The sequence below is a fragment of the Pinus tabuliformis genome, chromosome 6, assembly GCF_031772625.1.
Source record: "Pinus tabuliformis cultivar Carrire ecotype Pingquan chromosome 6, CPIR1, whole genome shotgun sequence".
Taxonomy (NCBI): Eukaryota; Viridiplantae; Streptophyta; class Pinopsida; order Pinales; family Pinaceae; genus Pinus; species Pinus tabuliformis.
This window is the reverse complement of record NC_142292.1, coordinates 944,839,567-944,860,586: the sequence shown is the minus strand read 5'-3', so window position 1 is coordinate 944,860,586 and position 21,020 is coordinate 944,839,567. Positions and strand designations below refer to the sequence as shown.

Genomic DNA, 21,020 nt, shown 5'->3' with positions numbered 1-21,020 from the left:
GAAGTAAGACTGAAGACAAACGGACTTTAAAAGACAAGATTAAGCTCTTATTTGAAAGGCATATACCAAGCTAAAAATTTAAAACAATCAATGGGGTATTCAATAAACTGTTAGATTAAAAATGTACTGAAACAAAAAAGTATAGCAACAGTAGATTTCAACTAGATTTACTGAATGAGATTAGTGAGTAGCTTCTTGTTGAGTTTTGAGTCCATAATTTTGTTAGAATGTCTGCTTTCCATTTTAGTTTGGTGCCCTATTTTGCTAAAATAGTCAGGTTAAGATAAGATAATATAGACAGTTACGTGATAAGATTTTCTATTTTGTGATAATCTACTTTTGGCTGGACGTTTAGATTCTATCCTTATCCTTAGCAACCAAATTTGAAAGAAATAGTACCATAAATCTGTGCTACTATGAAATACAAAATCAAGTGATTTAGAAGTGAACTTATAGTGTAAATTCAAGTGATCTAGAAGTGAATTTACAGTGTAAGTTTTCTAGTGTTGTCCCCAGTACAAGTGTGCTCTGAAAAGTTGACATGTTATTAGAGAAGAAGTGATTTTGAGAGCCGGAGAATTGATTGGGCTTGAGTTGTGGGGGGAAGGGGGCCGGGTTGGGGTGGTGGAGTTACATACCATGCCTCAAACCCAATATGATTGAAGCATAGATGCCTTCAAATTTGGTGAGCTTCAACTATCGTTTTTTATTAACAATATTATTTTTTAGTATTTGTCTAGCCTGTTAGAGTTTAGATTGAGTATGTGGGGCAAGGAAGAGACTCTGAAATCGTGCCCTAGCAAATAAGAGGAACATAGTTTTAGGAAACAAGCTGACTTGCAGGGAAAAGTGAAAGCTGACAAGACCATTTCTATTCCAACTAGTTACTAAGATAAAACGATACTGATTTAGTGTCCAAATTGAATCCATAGAGATTGATCTCAGTCTGGGTTGGGGCGTTGTTGACCATAGAAAGGTTGTATGTATTCAAGCCATAGAGGGCTTTCTTCCACCTGCATACGTGAGATTCTCGATCATGAATCTCGAACCCCTCGGGTTGTTCCAAATCTGTGGACCTGCTACATGAGGGGAATGGTCCCCTTATAAGATTTTCGTTCGGTAGATCTCAGACATGTACCTTCATGCTCTTTTTGAATTCATGCATCCCTGTCACCATTTGACTCATATCGGGTAGGGTCCCATAAAGTAGATGAGATGTGTCAACTGACATGGTCCCCCATGGACTTCCTTTCCATCGATGAATGCCACCTTGAAACATTTAACTTCCATTGTCGGAATGGACACCAAGTTCTTCTTGCGATTAGGTACATAAAGAGATTCTTGTAAATGAATCGAGTTACCCTCATTCAATAGAGGCGTAACATTCCCTTCACCCTTTCTGGGATAGGTGGCATCGGCTCCAAGTATAATCCCACGATTGTTTCCATCTCTACTAAATTAGAGAGATCACCCTTCTATCCAATGAAGTGCCTTGAAGCACTACAATCAATAAGTCAGATTCTCACAGAATCTGAAGGAGAGGGCCAATACAAGATAACGCTTCTTTATCTTATCAGAAACAACATTTGATTCTTCATACCTGGGGTTCCTTGCTTTCTTGAAGAGTCGGTTGTTTCCTTGATGACCTGCATTACCTATCATTCCTTCGATCATTTGAAGATGTCCCTGGAATGATTGTTATCTTCATCAAGAGATGTGTCCCTGCCATCCGGACACTCCTTCGCATAATGGGCGAACTTATTATAAACAAGGCATCTGTCTTTCTTTCCACCCTTAGATCCAGACTTCCCATTGAAGTGGTCTTTAGATGGGCCATCAAAAGCTTCCGCTGCGCCATTCTGATAATATTCTCTGCTTCGATTTCACCCTTGGTGAATTTGAAGAGGGATGAGGAATCCACTAATCCTTTTGTCCTTTCCCAACTGTCTTCAGTAATTGCTCTTTCACTCTTGCTTGGGCTTTATCTTCACCTCACCTTTGATACCATGTTAATTTTAGGTATGTTCTATGCTTAGAGCAATTTATTTCAATTTTCACAGTTAGCTCAATATCTTTTCCAGATTAGCAATCACATCAGCATTAAAGTAAACTGTAGATAGAACATAAACATAAATCGCAAAAGGCAAGCCAAGACAAGAGGACACAAGATGTGGTGCTAGCCAGGGACAAACCCCAATGTGGGAAAACCCTTGATCAATTCTTCTTATATGTTCTTCAATAGTTCACCAGAGAGAGAGAGAGATAGTACATTTACAACAGAAGTCAACACTTTGACTTATCTAGATAAGAGCATAGATCATCTCTAAGAAGATGATACATGAGATCAGTTGAAGACATGCTGCTTCAACTAATTCTCCAAGGTGACTCCTTCACCTATCATTGTGATGCATCTCGTCATCATGCTACACGTCATTGTGCTGCATCATGCTGCACCCATCATGTTGGACCTCATGATCATGCTGTACACATCATACTGCTGCACCTTGCCTGCCATGCTGTCCATGCTTGCTGCTGTCCCATGTGCCTTTGCTGCCATGTCACAGCTGCTGTCCCACTTTGCCTTGCCATACCTTGCTGTTGCCCCATGTGTCTTAGTAGCACTATGTACCTTGCTGTCCCATGCATCTTAGCAGCACTATGTACCTTGCTGCACTAGTGTGCTAGTCGCCTTGTTGTCCCATGCATTTTAGCAGCACTATGTACCTTGCTGCCCCATGCATCTTAGCAGCACTATGTACCTTGTTGTCCCATTTACTTTGCTGCACTAGTGTGCTAGTTGCCTTGCTGTCCCATGCATTGTGGTGTCCCAATCTGCTGTTAATGACTGATCTGGTTAGGGCACTAGGTAGCCCTAAATCCACCTAACAATCATCAAACAAGTCCCTTGATGACTACGACCCACCTTGGCAAGCTTCTTCCATAGCTACGATGCTTCCTTAGGATGCATATTAGCCCTTCATAGGTCCGCTATCACCTACAATAGTTATTCCTACCACAGCCCTCCACGCTACTCCCTTACGCTTCCCCATGCTGTCCCTTTGAGATGATTGCGACCTGGTTAGGAGGGCCTTTCTAGGCCTCTCAGCCATCTAAACTTCACCTCTCAATTGCTGCTGTAGCAGTCCCTCACTGTGGCCCTATAAATAGAGATATACATCCCAAAACCATGCACAAAACAATCATTAAACTTACCTATAGTCTGTGGCCTGATTTGCAAGGTGAGGTTGCTCCAACGTGTCACAAAACTACCCTATTCTTGCCTCTTGCAATGTGGCTAAGTGTTGTGGCTCTTCTTCTCTCAATTCCGCACCCAAAACAATGAGAATATCTCCACAAACTCATCTATCTTCTAGATTGCGTAGATACCAATGTTAGGGCTTCCTCCTTGATAGCGTTAGGGCTTCTCATTTGACTGCGTTAGGGCTTCTCATTTGACTGCGTTAGGGCTTCTCACTTGACTGTGTTAGGGCTTCTCACTTGACTGCGTTAGGGATTCCGCGTTAGGGCTTCTCACTCCATGACTACGTTTTAGGGCATCATTTCCATTAGGGCAACATTGTCTTCTTAGGATCTCTCCTCCCACCAAAACCCAAGACAAGTGGAGAGGAAGAGATCACTAGAAGTGTGTGTATAAATGACCTACAAGGCACCTCTATTTATACTAAAACGTTGAGCACAAGTGGGGGCAATTTGGTTGCTGGCCGACCTTGACAGATTGTCTTATAACACAAATAAATTCATAACTCCATGAATACTTATCGAAATCGGATGATCTTTAGATCAATCCTACACCTCTCAATGAGAGGGATCCAAGAGAAACATTAGCTGCCATAAATAATATGACCCACATGGAGTTTGGCCCTAGTTTCCAATTTTAACAAGACTCTTTTGCATTACAAAGGAATAAGATATGGAAGTTTATACAATTAGCTATGAAGCAGTTTGACTCCAGAAATTGTTTAATGGACTATTTCATGACATGTTGGATTCGACCATGGTACTTTGTATTCATCAACACTGTATGAAGATTGTTAGAAAACCCGAAAGGCAAAGCACATTATGATTCATGACATGATGCAAGATGGAATCGTGAAGCTACAATATATCTCCACTAACGAACAAGGTAGTTGAAGTTTTGACGAAGTCCCTTCCTAAAGGGGAAAGCATGAACATTTTTTAGACAAGCTTGGGCTTGTGCATATCTCCTCCCAGATTGAGAGGGAGTGAGGATGGACACCTTGTTCTCCAGTCTCATTTACTATGGCCAGGACTAACAACCATAAGTCAAGTACATGAACATGGATAGGGAGAATGGTAGATTGGATAAGCATCATGGACCGACATTCTTGAGACATGTATTGGGAGCAGGACTAACAGCCGTAAGTCAAGTACATTGATCTGGTGTAAGAATGGTTTAGAGGATTGACATTTCCTTGTGTTGAGTATTCTGACAACGAATCAGGAAATGGTCTCGTGGAGGATATACTTTGGTGAACCTAAGTGGAGTATGTACCTCAGAGAGGCAGTTGTGTGGTGTCCTATGGAATGCCTCCCAACTTTGTGCTTTGATCTAGTGGAGAGATAGAGCTTACTTGTCAAGGTATTGGTAGTTTGACAATGCTGGTCATGATGACGTTTATAACGATGCTTATCAATTTGGATCCTTTCTTATATGAATCTTTGAACTTGAGATTATCCTGTTGAGTCGTCATGAATACCTCCTTAGTTAGGAGGGAGTGTTGAAGTTGTAACTAGGTTCGATCTTCATATTGTAAATTTATCATTGATGTTTTATTATACTTATTATATTTTTGTCAAAGCATGTTCTTCATGCTTAGAGTAAAAAAGAATTTATTATGAGTCAAAAGAAAAATTATTTGAGTCATGTCTCATTTGGACATTTGTAAGAAAAAGAAGTTTGTATTTTATTTTAAGTCATTAGTCCAAAAGATGACCAAGTCATCCCTCCTTGGACAAGTCGACCTAGACCTCCAGAGAGACACCTATTCGATCCTCCTAGACAGCTATATATAAGAGACAGTTCGACCTACTTGGAGCACATTCACAACACACAAGTACATTTGAACCTAGCAAGAAGAAGAAGAAGCCGATTCAAAGGAGATAGAAGATAAGACAGACTAGAAGAATATTTTCTATTGACCAAATCGCTAACTAGTACCAACTCGCATGTGTGGAAGGACGAATTTTTTGTGGAAGAGGCTAAAAATTCTGAGGTAGTTGTAGGTCGAATTTCAGCCCCTTGTTACAGGTCCGAATTTCAGAAGTTTGACTAGATTTGAAGAAGTTTGGCCAACGTTGACTTTGACTCTTGGAGGTGACTTGGAGGAGGATTGGACTTGGTATCTTGGTGGTAGTTTGGTCTTGGTCTTTATCTTGGATATCTCTCATTTTGATCTGATTCTATAAGAGAAGGATTGTTGGGTTTTCCCCTTTATGGGTTTTGCCTTGGCTACCAACCTAATTTTTTTGGTGTCTCTTGTCTGTTTGTGATCTCTACATTTCCTTGAAAGATTGAACATTTGTATAATTGCTTAATGAAGAAGACATAAGAACTAATAAGAAGACATCTAATATTCACAAGTAATTATCAAGAAGAGAAATTATGTGTTAGACTTCATTACATTTGGTTTTTCAACATCCCTTAGGCTTCTTTTATAATTTCATCTTGAGTTAATATCATAATGTCCAATCTCTAAAGTGATAGATGGCTAGGATTGATTCTTAGCCCACTTAGATCAACGATAGAGATTTGATCTAATTCACTTAAATAATAGACTTATTTATTCTTGGAAACTTAGCCTAATAGCCAACATTAATCAATTAAATTAATCAATGTGCTTTTCCTAAATTAGACTTAGGAAAGAAACTATATTAGTCACTTACTCCTCATCAGCAAGCACCTAAAGAGGATTTTGGATATCTTCTGCATGCTTGACACTTAGCCTATGTAGAAGCACCTATTTGAGCTATAAACATCAACACTCCCTCCTAGTGGAAGGTGTTTTGCACCATCTCCTCCTTATCTATGTAAAACACAAACTTGTCCTTCACTAGGGGCTTGGTGAGATTGTCTACCGTTTGTTTATTTGTGGAGATATACTTGAGCTTCATAACTCCCCTCTAGACTCTCTTTGTTAAAATGATATTTGATCTCTATATGCTTGGACCTGTCATGAAACACTAGATTCTCCAAGATCTTGATGCAACTTTGATTGTGATAGTGAATCACTGTCGGATCCAACTCAAGACCAAATAAGCCCGTGAGCATCTTGCGAAGCCAAATGGCCTCATAACTCGCCAAGCTATTTGCCATATATTCTGCCTCTATTGAACTAAGTGCCACGAAAAATTGCTTCCTACTGAACCATGAGATCATTGCTGACCCCAAACTGAAACAACACCTAGAGGTGCTCTTTTTGTCCACTGCTCTCTTGGTCTATCCCGAGTCTGTATAGCATCCTAACTACACTCCACCACTCTTGACATATCTAAGCCCATACTACACTATACCTCGAAGAGTACCTGAGCACATGCTTCATTGCCACCCAATGAACCCTCCTCGCCACCACTTCTGACATATTTGAGTCCATACTGCGTTGTACCTCGAAGATACTTGAGCACATGCTTCATTGCCATGCAATGAACCTTCCTCGGCTCCACTATAAACTAGCTTAGTGTGTTCACAACAAAGTACATATCTGCTCTAGTGTTGAGTAGAAACATCAAAGAACCTATCAACTGCCTATACAATATCGATCCGCCAACTCTAACTCAGAAGCATTTAGCTTCCTCAAGTCGGTAATCATGGGTGTCGACATAGGCTTGCAATCCACCATCCCAAATATCTTTAGGATTTCAATTGCATACTTCCTTTGCTCGAGGAAGATCTTGTCTGTTATCACACCTCCAACTCCAAAAAGTAATGCTTCATATCGATGTCCTTCATCTCAAACTCTATAGCTAGGTCTCTCTTTCACATCTCTACAAGCTTCTTTTCCCCTGTAAGAAATAGGTCATCCACATAAAGTACTAGAATGAGTGAATCGACACCAGTTAGTATATAGTACAGGTTGGGATTCACCTCACTCTTGGTGAAGCCCATGCCTAGTAGATACCCATCAATCCTCGAGGACCATGCCCTAGGTGTTTGCTTGAGACCATACCGTGGCTTTTTTAACCTGCATACATGAGAATCTCTCCCATGCACCTCAAAACCCCGTGGCTGCTCAATATATACCTCCTCCTCAATCACTCCATTAAGGAATGTTGTCTTCACATCCATTCGATGTATCCTCTGTTGAAGTGAGTGGTCGCTTTGGAAGGTCTTTTGCATAGGCTTGGTATCTTAGCATGTGGAAGACATTATTTGCCTCTTCTAGGTGCTTGCTTGGTGGAGTAAGTGATTTATGTGTTCTTTCCTAAGTCTTAGGAAAATTACAATAATTAAAGTAAAATAACTATTATGGACTATTGAGTCATTTTCTAAGGATAGATAATTTAATTATTTAAGTGACTTGAAAATAATCTCAACCGTTGACCTCCAAGGTGGTTCTAGAAGGAAGATTGGGGTTATGGGTTTGGACTCAATGAAGATTATACATAGAGCCTAGTGAGGAGGTGAAGACACAAGTTGTGTGAGCGAGTTATCATTAAGAGAGTAATTTTTGCTAAGTGAAAGTGGCTCTGTGGACTAGGAGCGCAAAGAAGGAGAAGTACAAGTGGATTCAAACGAATCTAGGAAGGCTGAGTAAGAGGAGATTGCAGGGCCAAGTTGCTAGAAGGAGATTGATTCTATCTGGATGAGGCCAAGTTGCTGGAGGGTCGAGTTTTCCCTAGTGTGCATCAATGGCACGCAAAGAGGGCATAGGTCGAGTTGTTGGCTGAGTATTGGGTTGAGTTCTCTAGGCTAGTTTCTTCGGAGGGTAATTTCCTAGAGGCCAAGTTCATTGGGCCGAATCCATTCTGAGGGAGCCATGTTACAGGTTCCAGGTTTTTATTTTTCCTTGTATCTCTACGGGTCAAAAAATCTGGATTTTCTAGATAATTAAATGTTGGAGAATTGTTCTGGGTGATTTTGTTTTGCAATATGTGATTGATCTCTCTAGTTTATTACCGCTACGTATATTTAATTCTAGAAGTTTTTTTTTTTTTTTCTCAGCTAAGACTAACCTAAGTACCCACGGGGGATTTGAAACGGTGACCTATCGCAAGGAGTGCCTTAACAGCGCACCCAATCACCGTCAATCCAAAGCCCCGTGGGCTAATTCTAGAAGTTAAAAATACCAATGATTTTATTTTTCGGTGATTCAATGTTTATTTGGGTAAATAAATAAATTGCTTGGGATAAATTAAATTTCCATAAGAAAATAAATCTAGTTGGTATTAGAAATTTAACATCCTCCACCCCATGTTTGAAGCAATAGACATAACAACCTCGATAGAAGTGTATATGGGGACTGGAGCGAATATCTCCTCATATTCCACTCCCACCTAGGAAAACCCTCTGGCTACAAACCTAGCTTTATACTTCTTGATGCTACCATCTTAACATGTTTGATTTTGAAGATCCATCTCGAATTGACCACTGATTTTCCTACTGGCCTAGGCACAATATCCCATACAATGTTCTTCATAATGGAAAAATACTCTTTCATCATGACATCCCTCCAAACCTGTTAGTCTATTGCCTCCTCAAAGCTAGAAGGCTTGGAATCACTGATGTTACTCATGAGTGACATGTAGCTAGAAAGCCTTTGTGGTGGTCTGCTCTCTCTGAACATTCTCCTATGAGCCTCTACATGCTCCTCAACATCCCTAAGAGTTTTCTCTTTGTCATGTCGACCTCCTCCTAGTAGAACTAGAAGATGCTTCTTGCTCCTCCTCTCGATCTAAACACTGAGTACCGGATGTTTGTGTTGCTGGCCTCTCCTCAACCTTTGGAGCTTCTCGCTCTTGGTCATCTGCCACTGCTATGGTATCATGTGACTTCGTCAAGGCTTTGTGCTCCTCAAATCTCACATTCCTGCTCACCACAATGTTCGCTTGTTATGGAATGTACACCTTTTATGCCTTGGAAGTCTCACTGTACCCAACAAAAATGCCCTTTTGTCCTTAGGGCTCCAACTTTGTCCTCTTTTCTGATGGTACATGGATATACATCGGACACTCAAAGATGTAGAAATGTCTGACCTCTGGTTTCACTCCTATTAACACCTCCTTAGGAGTCTTGTCCCCCAAAACCTTGTGAGGTGTTGGTTTATGGTAGCAGCGAACAATTGTTCTAATCTCTATGGTGTCTAAGAGGCTAAGGAACATGAGATCTCCAAAACCCAGAAAAGGTTACACGAGAAAATATTTGGAGACACTTCAATTAAATTAATTAGCCATAATCCTAAGTCTAACTTAGCAAAAGTGGTTAATTAAAGTGAATTAATTGGGGAAGTTCGATTTTGCTCTAGAGACTTCCGGAAAAGTTAATTGACAGAGTCAAGATGATCTTAGCCATCGATTGAGATGTGATTGTGGCCGTTGAGACTCCAACGAGAGATTATAAGAGCAGGGCAAAGGGTTTGGAGAAGGCATTAGTATCATCTGAGTAGTTCGACTACCCAGTTGCAGGTATTAAACAAGGGCGCAGTTGAAGCTAGGGAAGCATCATAGGCAGGGGTTTCAACAGAGAGTAGGTAATTCAGAGATTGTGTTGTGCAGTGTTGGTCGGTTTAGCTACAACATGTTCCCACAGACCAGTAGATGGCTGATATACTCATGAAGGCCTAGGGGAGAGCACAGTTTGTCTACTTTAAGGAGAAAATGGGTATAGTGGAGAACACCTTCCTCGCTAAGAGGGAGTGTTAGTTTTTGGTAGCAACGGACAGGTGTTCTAGTCTCTATGATGTCTAAGAGGCTAAGGAACATGAGATTTCCAAAACCTAAAAAAAGTTTCGCGAGAAAAGGCTTGGAGGCACCTCAGTTATATTAATTAGCCATAATTAAAATTTCTCCTAAATCTAACTTAGGAAAGGTGGTTAATTAAAGTGAATTAATTGGGGAAGTTCGATTTTAATCTAGAGACTTCCGAAAAAGTTAATTGACAGAGTCAAGATGATCTTAGCCATCTGTTGAGATGTGATCATGGTCGTTGAAACTCCAACTAGAGATTATAAGAGCGAGTTGAAGAAGGCGTCGAGCATCATTTGAGCAATTCGAGTATCCAATTGCAGGTATTCAACAAGGGTGCAGTTGAAGCTAGGGAAGGACCAAAGGCAGGGGTTTCAACTTTCAATAGATATTTGGGAGCAGGAGTTCAGAGGAGATTTCCTCAGTATCTTCTAGTGTCTGAGAGACAGGAAGAGGAGGCTGAATTCATCTGCAGAGGAGGCCGAAATAGTAGTGTGAGCCAGATCTGTATCTCGGAAGCAGAGCAAGTGGGTTTAGCAGCTACAGGAGGCAGAATGACTTGCAGTGACACATTCCAAGGGGCTACACAAATTTACTAGAGCCACCAGTGCACATTTCTGGGCAGAGGTGCAAACAACCTAAGTGCGAGTGGCTGGAGAGGGCTAGATCGAGTTGTAGAAGGAGACAATAAACCAGTTGTAATTTCTCAAATTGTTGAAGATAATAATAAGACCCTGATCTGCTCCACTAGTTGTCTGTTCGAGGTTTTTCCAGGGACAATTGTCCAAAAATAACGGTGTCATATTTTTGTGTCTGTGTGCATATTTCTCAATTCTAGTTTTTATATTCTACAACATTTTGAATTGTGAAGATTTCTATAGTGATTTAATCATTATTTTCCATAAAGTTAATTACATAAGACAAATAATCTCTAGTAGATAGAAGATTAAATTCCAGTTTATTACAGTTGTGGAAATTTCACATGAGGACTCCTGTTATGAATGTAGACTGTTGTATTACACGAATCTGCACATAGGAACATGGGAAAATTTTGATCATGGATCATGCCTTTAGTAGCCTTGACAATGGCCTTGTTTTTCCTCTCATCAACCTTGTTTTGTTGTGGGTTGTAAGGAATTATCAACTTTTTCTTGATGCCTGCTTCCTTGCAAAAGTCCTTGAACTCATTGAAGGTACACTCTGTTGAAGGAAATGTAACTAGGTTCGGTCTTCATAACTGCACTTTTGATATTTGTATTTATTCAAGAAAAGAAATATTATTTTTATAATATATGTCAGTGAGTTTCTTGCTCATTGAAATAGGTCTAGCACATGTTAAAGTGCTATAGGTGAGTCAAAGAGTCAAAAGAAATTATGGAAGACCTTAAGGGCATGCTATGCTATGTATATTTATGTATGAGAGTCAAAAGAATACCTCCAATCAAAGTCAACAAGTCTCCTCCATGCAACGACACCACCAAAGAGGCAATTCGAATTATATATGTCAAGTCGGCCTCATGTCTGCAAGTCGGCCTCAAGTCGGCGTAAAGGAGGGACAATCCTCTATATATAGAGGCTGTCCACTCCTCTAAAGATAATGCAATCTACCTCTGAAATCTGCGAAGTGAAGGAACGAGTAAAGGGTGAAAAAGATACGAGAAAGGGAGCCTCTAGTACAACAAAGAAGGAAGGAAGAACACCGAGCCTAAGATGATTGTTTCTAGGGCAAGCTGCAGTCACACGTGCGAGGAAAAGGAAGGCTGCCTGCGGTCATAACAACAGAAACTCACAGTCAACATATCTCATCACTTGCGCTAGAAACATAGGCCTAAAAGGCCTCCCACTCAAGTGAAGAAACAAGGAAGGAAAGAAAAGTTAATAAGGCTGTTCTAAAGCCTATTATAGTCACACGTGCGAGGAGAAGGAGGCTGTCTCTGCTGTCATAACAACCCTCCCATTACAGTCATACAAGTTCATTGGTTGGTGAAGAAGAGGAAGACATCATCCCATGTGAAAGGGTCTCATCAAAGATCAAGGATAAGTGTCTCTTCTAGAACAAGTGCAACAAGATCTAACAACAGTTGGAAGGAGGACGAAGCGCCAGGGAACGAAGTGCCGGAAGAAGGAAGACTAAGTGCCAGGGAACAAAGTGCAGAAAGGAGAAAGGACTTGACTTGTGCTTGGAGGACATTCTAGTCAAGGGTCTAGGGTTTGGCATTTATCAATAGAAGCTTCAATAAGAGAAACTTACTAAAGGGTTTTCCTCTCAAGAGAAGAGAGGTTTTGGCCTTGGCAGAGAGTCAACATCTTGTGTTCTTGTTCTTATGTTTTTGGTAGCAGTTTGATGAAGCACACACAATGCATTAATAAGTAGAGGAAGAAGATTAAGCTAACAAGAAAAAGTAAAAAGACTCCACAAATTGTTATCAAGTCAAGAAGAATCACACTACACCTAATTTGCCCTAGATTCTTCAACATGGTATTGGAGCTAAGGTGACACATCAAGGAAAGGGCATCTCAAGAACATTCATCAAGGAAGGACATCTACAAAAGTTGAAGCATCAAGCCAAGAAGTCTCTATCACATCAAGGACAAGAAGGTCTACCATCCATCACTCAGCAAGGAAGACTACAAAGCAAGAAGAAGAGCCCTACATAAAGGCACCTACAAGAAGAGCAAATCAAAGGACCTACATCAAGCTACAAGTCATCAAGCAAATCTCATCATCAAGCAAGTCCATATGGAGAAAGCTACTTAAGGAACATCAAAATCTAAGGAAGGCAAGCCATCAAGTCTTCAATGAGAAAGCAAGTCCACTACATCTCAAAATCTATCAAGTATATGTCCCCTTCTGAATATACATCAATGTCTTTTTGCAAGGAAAGCAACAAATTGGTAGGTACCAATAACTTTCTTGCATGGAAGAAGAGGACTGATTTAGTTCTCAAGGAGAATGAACTTATAGAACATATCAAAGGGAATATCACTATCCCTGCTAAGGAACAAACTCAAGCCTTAGCCAAGTCCAATAAGGATGAGACAAGAGCTCAAAGGATTCTAATAGAATCTATCAAGGACTCTCTCATTTCTTATGTCTCCAAACTTGAAACATCAAAAGAAATATATGATAAACTAATAGAGCTATTCTCGGTAAGCACAACTGGAGAAGTGATATATCTTTGAAATGATTTGTGGAAGATGAAGATATCAAAGGAAGGAATAGCTCCATATTTCACGAAGATCTCTGAGATGAGGGATCGACTTCAAGAGTTGGGAGAAGTAATGTCTGACAGAGAAATGAAAATTGTAGTACTCAATGCCCTACCTGAGGATTGGGGCAACTTCACATCAAGCATATATGCCAAGAAGGAAGCCACCCCACTAAGTGAAATGTGGTCTCTATGCAAGATAGAGGAAACAAGACTCAAAGCAAAGGAATATGTGGGATGAAAGGAGCAAGATTTTGCTACCATGGCCAAGAGAAAGGGAAAATTTGGCAAATTTAGTTCACGAAGAACAAACAATAGAGATATGTCGAAAATTCAATGCTTTGGATGCCAAGAATATGGAGACTACAAAAGGAATTGTCCAAAACTCAAGAAGGACAACAACAACAAAAGAAAAGGGGAAGAAACTCACATGAGTCAAGAGGTGAAAGAAGAAGAAAAGAAGCAAAAGAAGGAAGATCCTTCGGATCTCTAGTATGACTAAGTCTACTTCTTTACTTAAAGTCGTCTTTCAAAGTTTGGAGTAGTATAGGAGCATGTAGGAATAGAATAAAATTGCATGGCTAGAAACATCTTCTAGAATCTAGAAGCATGAAGAACATAGAGTTCAAAATACTCAGGTAGAAGGAGCATTTATAAATAGAACAAAATGCATGGTTAGAAATATCTTATAGAATATAGGAGTATGATAGATATAGCTCAAGATATTCATGTAGGAGCATAGCTAGTATAGGACCTCATCCACAATGAAAGAAAATTGATCATGATTAAGAATCTTAGAAGACCTCCATCATCAAAAAGAAAGAAACATTTGCAGGGTAAGGATCTTCAAGATCCTCTGATGGAATCTTCAAACGAAGATTCATAAACAAAAGCAGATGTCTCATTGGGAGTCCCATTCATGGAATTCAAGAAAAGGATGATATACAGGCAAGCTAAGATGAAGCGAGAAGGGCCACACCATGGACAATCCATTGAAGATAATATGATCAAAGGAGAATCAAGATGAGGTATGTATGCATCAAAGTTTAGTCATGTTATCATATGTATATTGTTGAGTCATGGGAATAGTTCTATGACATGATCAAGTAGGAAATAATCTCTTTCACCAATGACATGCTTGAAGGCATGTACTACAATGCAATGAAGGTCAACAAAAAGAAATACTCACATAAGGAGTATAAGATTGCTGACTAAGAAGCAAGTGAAGAAGGAACGCTGACTAGTCCTAGAAGCAATCAATGAAGAAGTGCTCCCACAAGGAGCATAAGGTGGTTGACTAATCTATCCAAGAGAAAGCAAATGAAGAAAGAGATCAAGCATGTCAAGAACACCATGATTACGAAGAATCACTATTTGACAGGATTCATTGAAGACATCTCCTGAAAGAAGGCAGGACAACTCTAATAAAGGAAGGAAAAAGATTAAAGGACCCTTGACACCTATGAAGGCCTTGGAGATATGAAAGGTGCATATAACTGATTCTACTTTACGAAGATGTCATGATGAAGAAGCCATCTAGCAAAAGTACCATTTAATGTTGAAGCAATATCTGGAAGAAGTCATGAAGGGCTACTAGATCGAAGCATGTATACAAGCAAGTACAATGAAGCATCCATGAGAAGAGTATTCCGAAGCAGATGACAAAGGAGTAGCTAGATGACAAGAGAACCTGATATATGTCAAGGACACTTTCCACGAAGGAAGCAATGACATGACAAACCAGGAAGGAAAGTGATCAATGGATGGTGCCCTACCAAAAAGAAGATTTGAACAAAGACTTCATGACATCGAAGGAAGGAAGGAGATCAAGCATCTAGAGGACCCACGAAGAAGAAGTTGATGATGAATGGACAAGTCCTTAGCTAAGAGGGAGTTATAACAAGTTCCCAATTACAAAGGAACTTTGACAAGTACCTTGTCAGAGGATACTTGGGCATGTCTTCCTCAATTGAGAGGAAGAGATAGACACAACATTCTTGTCTTCACTTGGAAGAAAGAATGGGAGGATTGGGTAATCATTTAGCATCCGATACTCTTTGAGGATGTGTAGGGCATCCAAGACAAGAGTAGGCAAGAGGACCGATATTCTTTGAGGGTTGGGAACCCAAGATAAAAATAGTCCTAGAAGGTCATACTCAATGAACACCCGGGTGGGTATGTACCTTGAGAGACAATGACTAAGGTGTCTATAAGTCATTGGTCTCGCCAACATTGTGCTCTGATCTATTGAGAGAAAGAGCTGTCAGTCAAGGCCTTGTTGTGGAAACAATGTTGGTTACTATGATGCTATAACAGATGGATTGCCAATCTGGTTTCTCTTATGTGAAGTCTTCAAGATTGAAGAATAGCCAAACACCTTGTTAACAAGGAGTGTTGAAGGAAATGTAACTAGGTTTGGTCTTCATAAATGTACTTTTGATATTTGTATTTATTCAAGAAAAGAAATATTATTTTTATAATATATGTCAATGAGTTTCTTTCTCATTGAAATAGGTCTAGCACATGTTAAAGTGCTATAGGCGAGTCAAAGAGTCAAAAGAAATTAGGGAAGACCTTAAGGGCATGTTACACCATGTATATTTATGTATTAGAGTCAAAAGAATACCTCCAAGCAAAGTCAACAAGTCTCCTCCATGCAACGACACCACCAAAGAAGCAATCCAAATTATATATGTCAAGTCGGCCTCAAGTCGGCGTAAAGGAGGGACAATCCTCTATATATAGAGGCTGTCCACTCCTCTAAAGATAACACAATTTACCTCTAAAATCAACGAAGTGAAGGAACGAGTAAAGGGTGAAAAAGAGACGAGAAAGGGAGCCTCTAGTACAACGAAGAAGGAAGGAAGAACACCGAGCCTAAGAGGATTGTTTCTAGGGCAAGCTGCAGCCACACATGCGAGGAAAAGGAACGCTGCCTGCAGTCATAACAACAGAAACTCACAGTCAACATATCTTATCACTTTGGCTAGAAACATAGGCCTAAAAGGCCTCCCACTCAAGCGAAGAAACAAGGAAGGAAAGCGAAGTTAATAGGACTGTTTTAAAGCCTATTACAGTCACACGTGCGAAGAGAAGGAGGCTGTCTCTGTTGTCATAACATCCCTCCCATTACAGTCATACAAGTTCATTGGTTGGTGAAGAATAGGAAGACAAGATCCCATGTGAAAGGGTCTCATCAAAGATCAAGGATAAGTGTCTCTTCTAGAACAAGTGAAACAAGATCTAACAACAGTTGGAACGAGGACGAAGTATGGGGGAACGAAGTGCCGAAAGAAGGAAGACTAAGTGTCGGGGAACAAAGTGCAGAAAGGAGAAAGGACTTGACTTGTGCTTGGAGGACATTCTAGTCAAGGGTCTAGGGTTCGACATTTATCAATAGAAGCTTCAATAAGAGAAACTTACTAAAGGGTTTTCCTCTCAAGATAAGAGAGGTTTTGGCCCTGGCAGAGAGCCAACATCTTGTGTTCTTGTTTCTATGTTTTTGGTAGCAGTTTGATGAAGTACACGCACATGCATTAATAAGTAGAGGAAGAACATTAAGCTAACAAGAAAAAGTAAAAATACTCCACAAATTGTTATCAAGTCAAGAAGAATCACACTACATCTAATTGCCCTTGATTCTTAAACACACTCACCCCCATTGTCCGAATTAAGGACCTTAACCTTCTTTCCAGCGAGGTTTTCATCATCACCTTTAGCATGGCTCCCATGAAGAGACTCCTCTTGAATCTTCTCATGTATGAATTTATCCCATAACCTCTCCTAGTTAGGTAGGTGTTCACATGCTATAATCCCTTTGACAGAGGTTTCCCAATGCTTGGAAAATCCCTGGAGGTCTATCCTCACTAACTCTATATTTGCCATGGCCTCCCCAACTGCAACCAACTCATCTTGGACTTGTCTTTTGATACTCTAACCTTGTGATATATGTGGCATATGTATCTGACTTAGACATCTTGGTGTTTCTTAGCTTCACGTTCAACACCATTTTTCTGTTGGCATTGTCACTCTAATATAAATTAGTCAGAGCCTTCCACATTTCCTTGGCAATCTTCTTCCCAGAAAGATGAGGGATCACATGATCCTTCACCCCGTACCGGATGTTGAAGATAATATAGAGAGTAGAAAACTTCTCCTTGATGAAGATAGTTTTCTTCAAGAGTGATCCTTGATCCCACAGAGAGTCAGATCTCTTTGGATCATTTGATGAAGATCAATGATGAATTCTTGGTGATGTTTTCAATGGTAAGGACCTTGATTTGTAGTTCTCTTCAACTTGGCCTTCTTTTCTTGATGATGATCCCAATACTTCTTTGTAGACTCCTTCGATCTAGGGTTATAATGCTCCCTTTGTAGATCTTGCGTTAAAGATGATCTTTGCTTTGATGCTAAGTCACCTGACACGGGGATTCGGGATTCGACCGATACAGGGATTCGAGTGTCGAATACGGACATGTTGACCCCCCGGAACAGGACACGTTCGGATACGTATATATATATATATATATATATATATATATATATATAGATATAGATACTAAAAATTAGATATTTCTTACACAAATTCTCATTCATGATACAAATTCATTGATTCAAACATAGACCTTCATCTAGATGTAAGTTTTACAAAGTAACATTATGCATATAAAATTACAAATACAATTGTGACATAAATGATAAATTATAAATTTATAATACATATTCAATTCATCAATGATCCAATAGGAGAAAGACAAGATAGTAAGATAAATATATTGTAGTTTTTTCATTAAGTCATCAAAATAAAAATGTGTTATTGTTTAAATAGGTAGTGCAATGCCAATGGCAAATAGAAATAGCAAATACAAAACAACTACAGCTACAAGTCTACAAGTATACAAGCCTCAAGGTAGTAGGTAGCTCATGACTTATGAGTCATCAATCCTCATAGTCATCATGAAAATCAGCGTCACTGTCCTCATCATCATGGTCACCATTGCTCTCCTCTGCTGCATCCTCCTCCTCTGTATCCAAAGTCATCTTTGCATCTGCTGGTGTGGAGGATGACCCCTCTATAGTATCACCATCATCAAATCTGACAGGCGCAAGCACTTATTTGTTGCTTGAATATCCTTGAAAATGCTCCCACGCCCTTTGCTCCTTGCTCCCAAACACCCAGAGCAAACTAAACAAGTGAATGTGCAAATAGAATGGGGAAATACGCCTTTATAACACTGTGTGGGTTCTTGATTTCCGAATTCAAAGTGTCCCGATCGAGACACGTTCCAGATTCGAAGTGTCCCAATCGAACACGACGTCTGCTGTTTTTCGGACATGAATCCACCCGAATCATGTCCGATTCGCCGGATTCGGGACACTTAGGGCCTGGGGGACGAATCCGGTTTCATAGCTTTGATGCTTTCCTCGAGATTTGATCCTTGAGTGTCCCTTGATAAGATGCCCTTTCTTGACTTTGTCACCTTAGCTTTGAAACCATGTTGAGAAATCTAGGGCATAGCAATTAAGTGATTTCTCTTCTATTAGTAAACGCTTGTGAGTGCTTTTTACTTCTTTAGATTAGGATCTTCTTTTACTTGGGTTATTAGTGTTCTTCTTCATCAAACAACTACCAATGCATAAATAATAAAGAGACAAGAGACACAAAATATAGGCTATCAGCTAGGGCCAAAACCTCTCACTCTTGAGAGGAAAACCCCAACAAATTCTTCTTCTTATAGAGATTCCAATTGACGAATACCAAGACCAACACGCTTGACCTATTTGCCTCTCCAAGACCAAGACACAGGTCCTCTTTCACTGCTTCTCTTCCGAGCCCAAGTCAACACTAGTCAAGCTTCTGCTCCTACTTTTTGGATATGCTTCAACTTCGGCTTCCTAGTCCTTCATTAGTTTCGGCCTCCTAGAATTAGGCCTTCTTTCCATAGGGACTCTTTCTAGCTTGCCTCGGCTTCCTCTTAGACTTGTTCTTCCAATTCCTAAGAGGACTGTAATTCCTCTCGACCATACTGCAACAGATGACCTCCTTCTACGCATATGTGACAGCAGAATTACCCTAAAACAGATCCAAGAAAAATGAAGCTAAGAGCTTCGCTTTTCTTCCTTTTCCCCTCGCTGATAATTAAGCTTCCTTTGCACTGTTTTACTTCAGACTTGACCGAATTACTGTTCTGCAATTTCACTCCGAAATGGGATCTGAACTGGGCTATTTATAGTTGTTTGGCCATGTATATAAGCCGACATGACATCAGGATGAGCCGACATGTCAGTTGGTGAGATGATTAATTCCATTTGAAGCCAACTTGAAGAGGGATGCCTTGTGCTTGTCTTGAAGGGCTTTCAATCTTGTCTAATGACTCATACAAAATGTAACATGCCCAAGAAGGGTCCTTCATACATGATATTGACTCAATTTGACTTTATGACCAATCCTAATGACTCACAATAGGAGTCAAACTAAAAACAATCCATTTCCTAGAAAATACAACTTTCCATATGGACAAATTTTCTTTATTTGACTTTTACAAAGTGGACACTTGGAGGAACCCAGCTTTTAGTCACTGTTTTAGCAGACTTTACTTTTCAGGATAGTTCGGCATGTAAAAGTTCGAAAACTAGTCTTTTGGAAAATTCCACTCATTCAGTAAATGCTGTAATAGTTGCTGTTATAATCGAGTATTCGAAAGTAGCATTTTACTTTCCAGAGATGTTGCAGCTTATAAATCAATCTTGTCTGTACATTGAATTGCATGTCTAATTGGTCAGAATGCTTATGTGTTGTCTTCAGGAGATGATATGTCATTGGATGACTTATCAGCCAATGAAAGAAAATATTTCTTGCGGGCTGTAGCATCAGGTAAAATAAGTCACATGGTAAGACCTTGGGAACCATGGTGGTTGAAGCCTTCTGCACATACAATCTCACTTTCCAGTCAAGGATGTCAACTTATTCAGTCACTGGACATATCAAATGATCGAATGTCAAGGGTTCTTAGTCCAAGAGTTGCAAATTTGGGTGAGAATGACCTGAGTGATATACCAGCTGGTCCGGAGAATCCCTTATCTTCAGTAGGGCAATTGACTAAATCGGATCCATCACCCTTACTGGCTGTTCATATGGTTGACGTGATATACAGTTACTGCTTTACTCTTCGGTTCTTTAATGGAGACTGGAAAAGTGATCCCCTGGATGCAGCAATGGTTTGTTTAAGTTTGTCTGCAGTATTAAGTCAGGTAGCTTTGCCAGAGACTGTTAGTGAAGCTTTGTCAAAGTGTTTAGAGACATCATGTTCCGCAAGCTTCAAACATGCTGGTGGATTGAGATTTGGGATTTGCCTTTTTGATGATGTGCATGCTCTTCTAAGGCTAGGTAGGGCAACCCTTGTATGCGCACTTATGGACTTGTACAGGCTACTTGAGGCAGCTGCAAAGGTGGTCAAAGGTGAAAGATCCAAGAAAAGGGAACATGCTAGTAAACAGATGATAGCAAATCACGAAGCTAGGAGAGAAGAAATAAGAAATGATGGTCGGAAGAGTCTTCAATTTGCTTTAAAGAAAGTCTACTTCCTGATGTGTTGGACTAATGAACAACCGAAAGAAGTTTGGACTTCCCTGGCTGCTCTTGTAGAAGTTGAAAAGAATACTCTTCCTGCAAGAGATTCTGGAAATATTGCAGTGAATACTTTGAATGTTAATAGACAGGAAAACCAAAAGCCCAAGGTTGTGATTGAAGAGGTTTTGTAAGAGTTGTGCTAGAAACAGAAGTTTCTGTACATGAATATTGATTTATAGTCATTTGTATCTAATCAAGAAAAGCTCATTATTTGTGTTTTCTCCTTATTTTAGTGTCTGATT

At 39.9% G+C, this 21,020-nt stretch overlaps 2 protein-coding genes across 2 annotated transcripts in view; both read left to right on the top strand.

The window, feature by feature from the left end:
* The window catches only part of LOC149262033 (uncharacterized), a 296,604-nt gene that overhangs the window by 2,285 nt on the left and 273,299 nt on the right, over positions 1-21,020 (top strand). The window lies entirely within an intron of this gene.
* LOC149262045 (uncharacterized) lies at positions 4,320-20,909 on the top strand. The gene is made up of 2 exons (XM_089434155.1): positions 4,320-4,400; positions 19,932-20,909. Exons 1-2 carry the CDS (start codon positions 4,320-4,322, stop codon positions 20,907-20,909), a joined length of 1,059 nt encoding a protein of 352 aa, XP_089290281.1.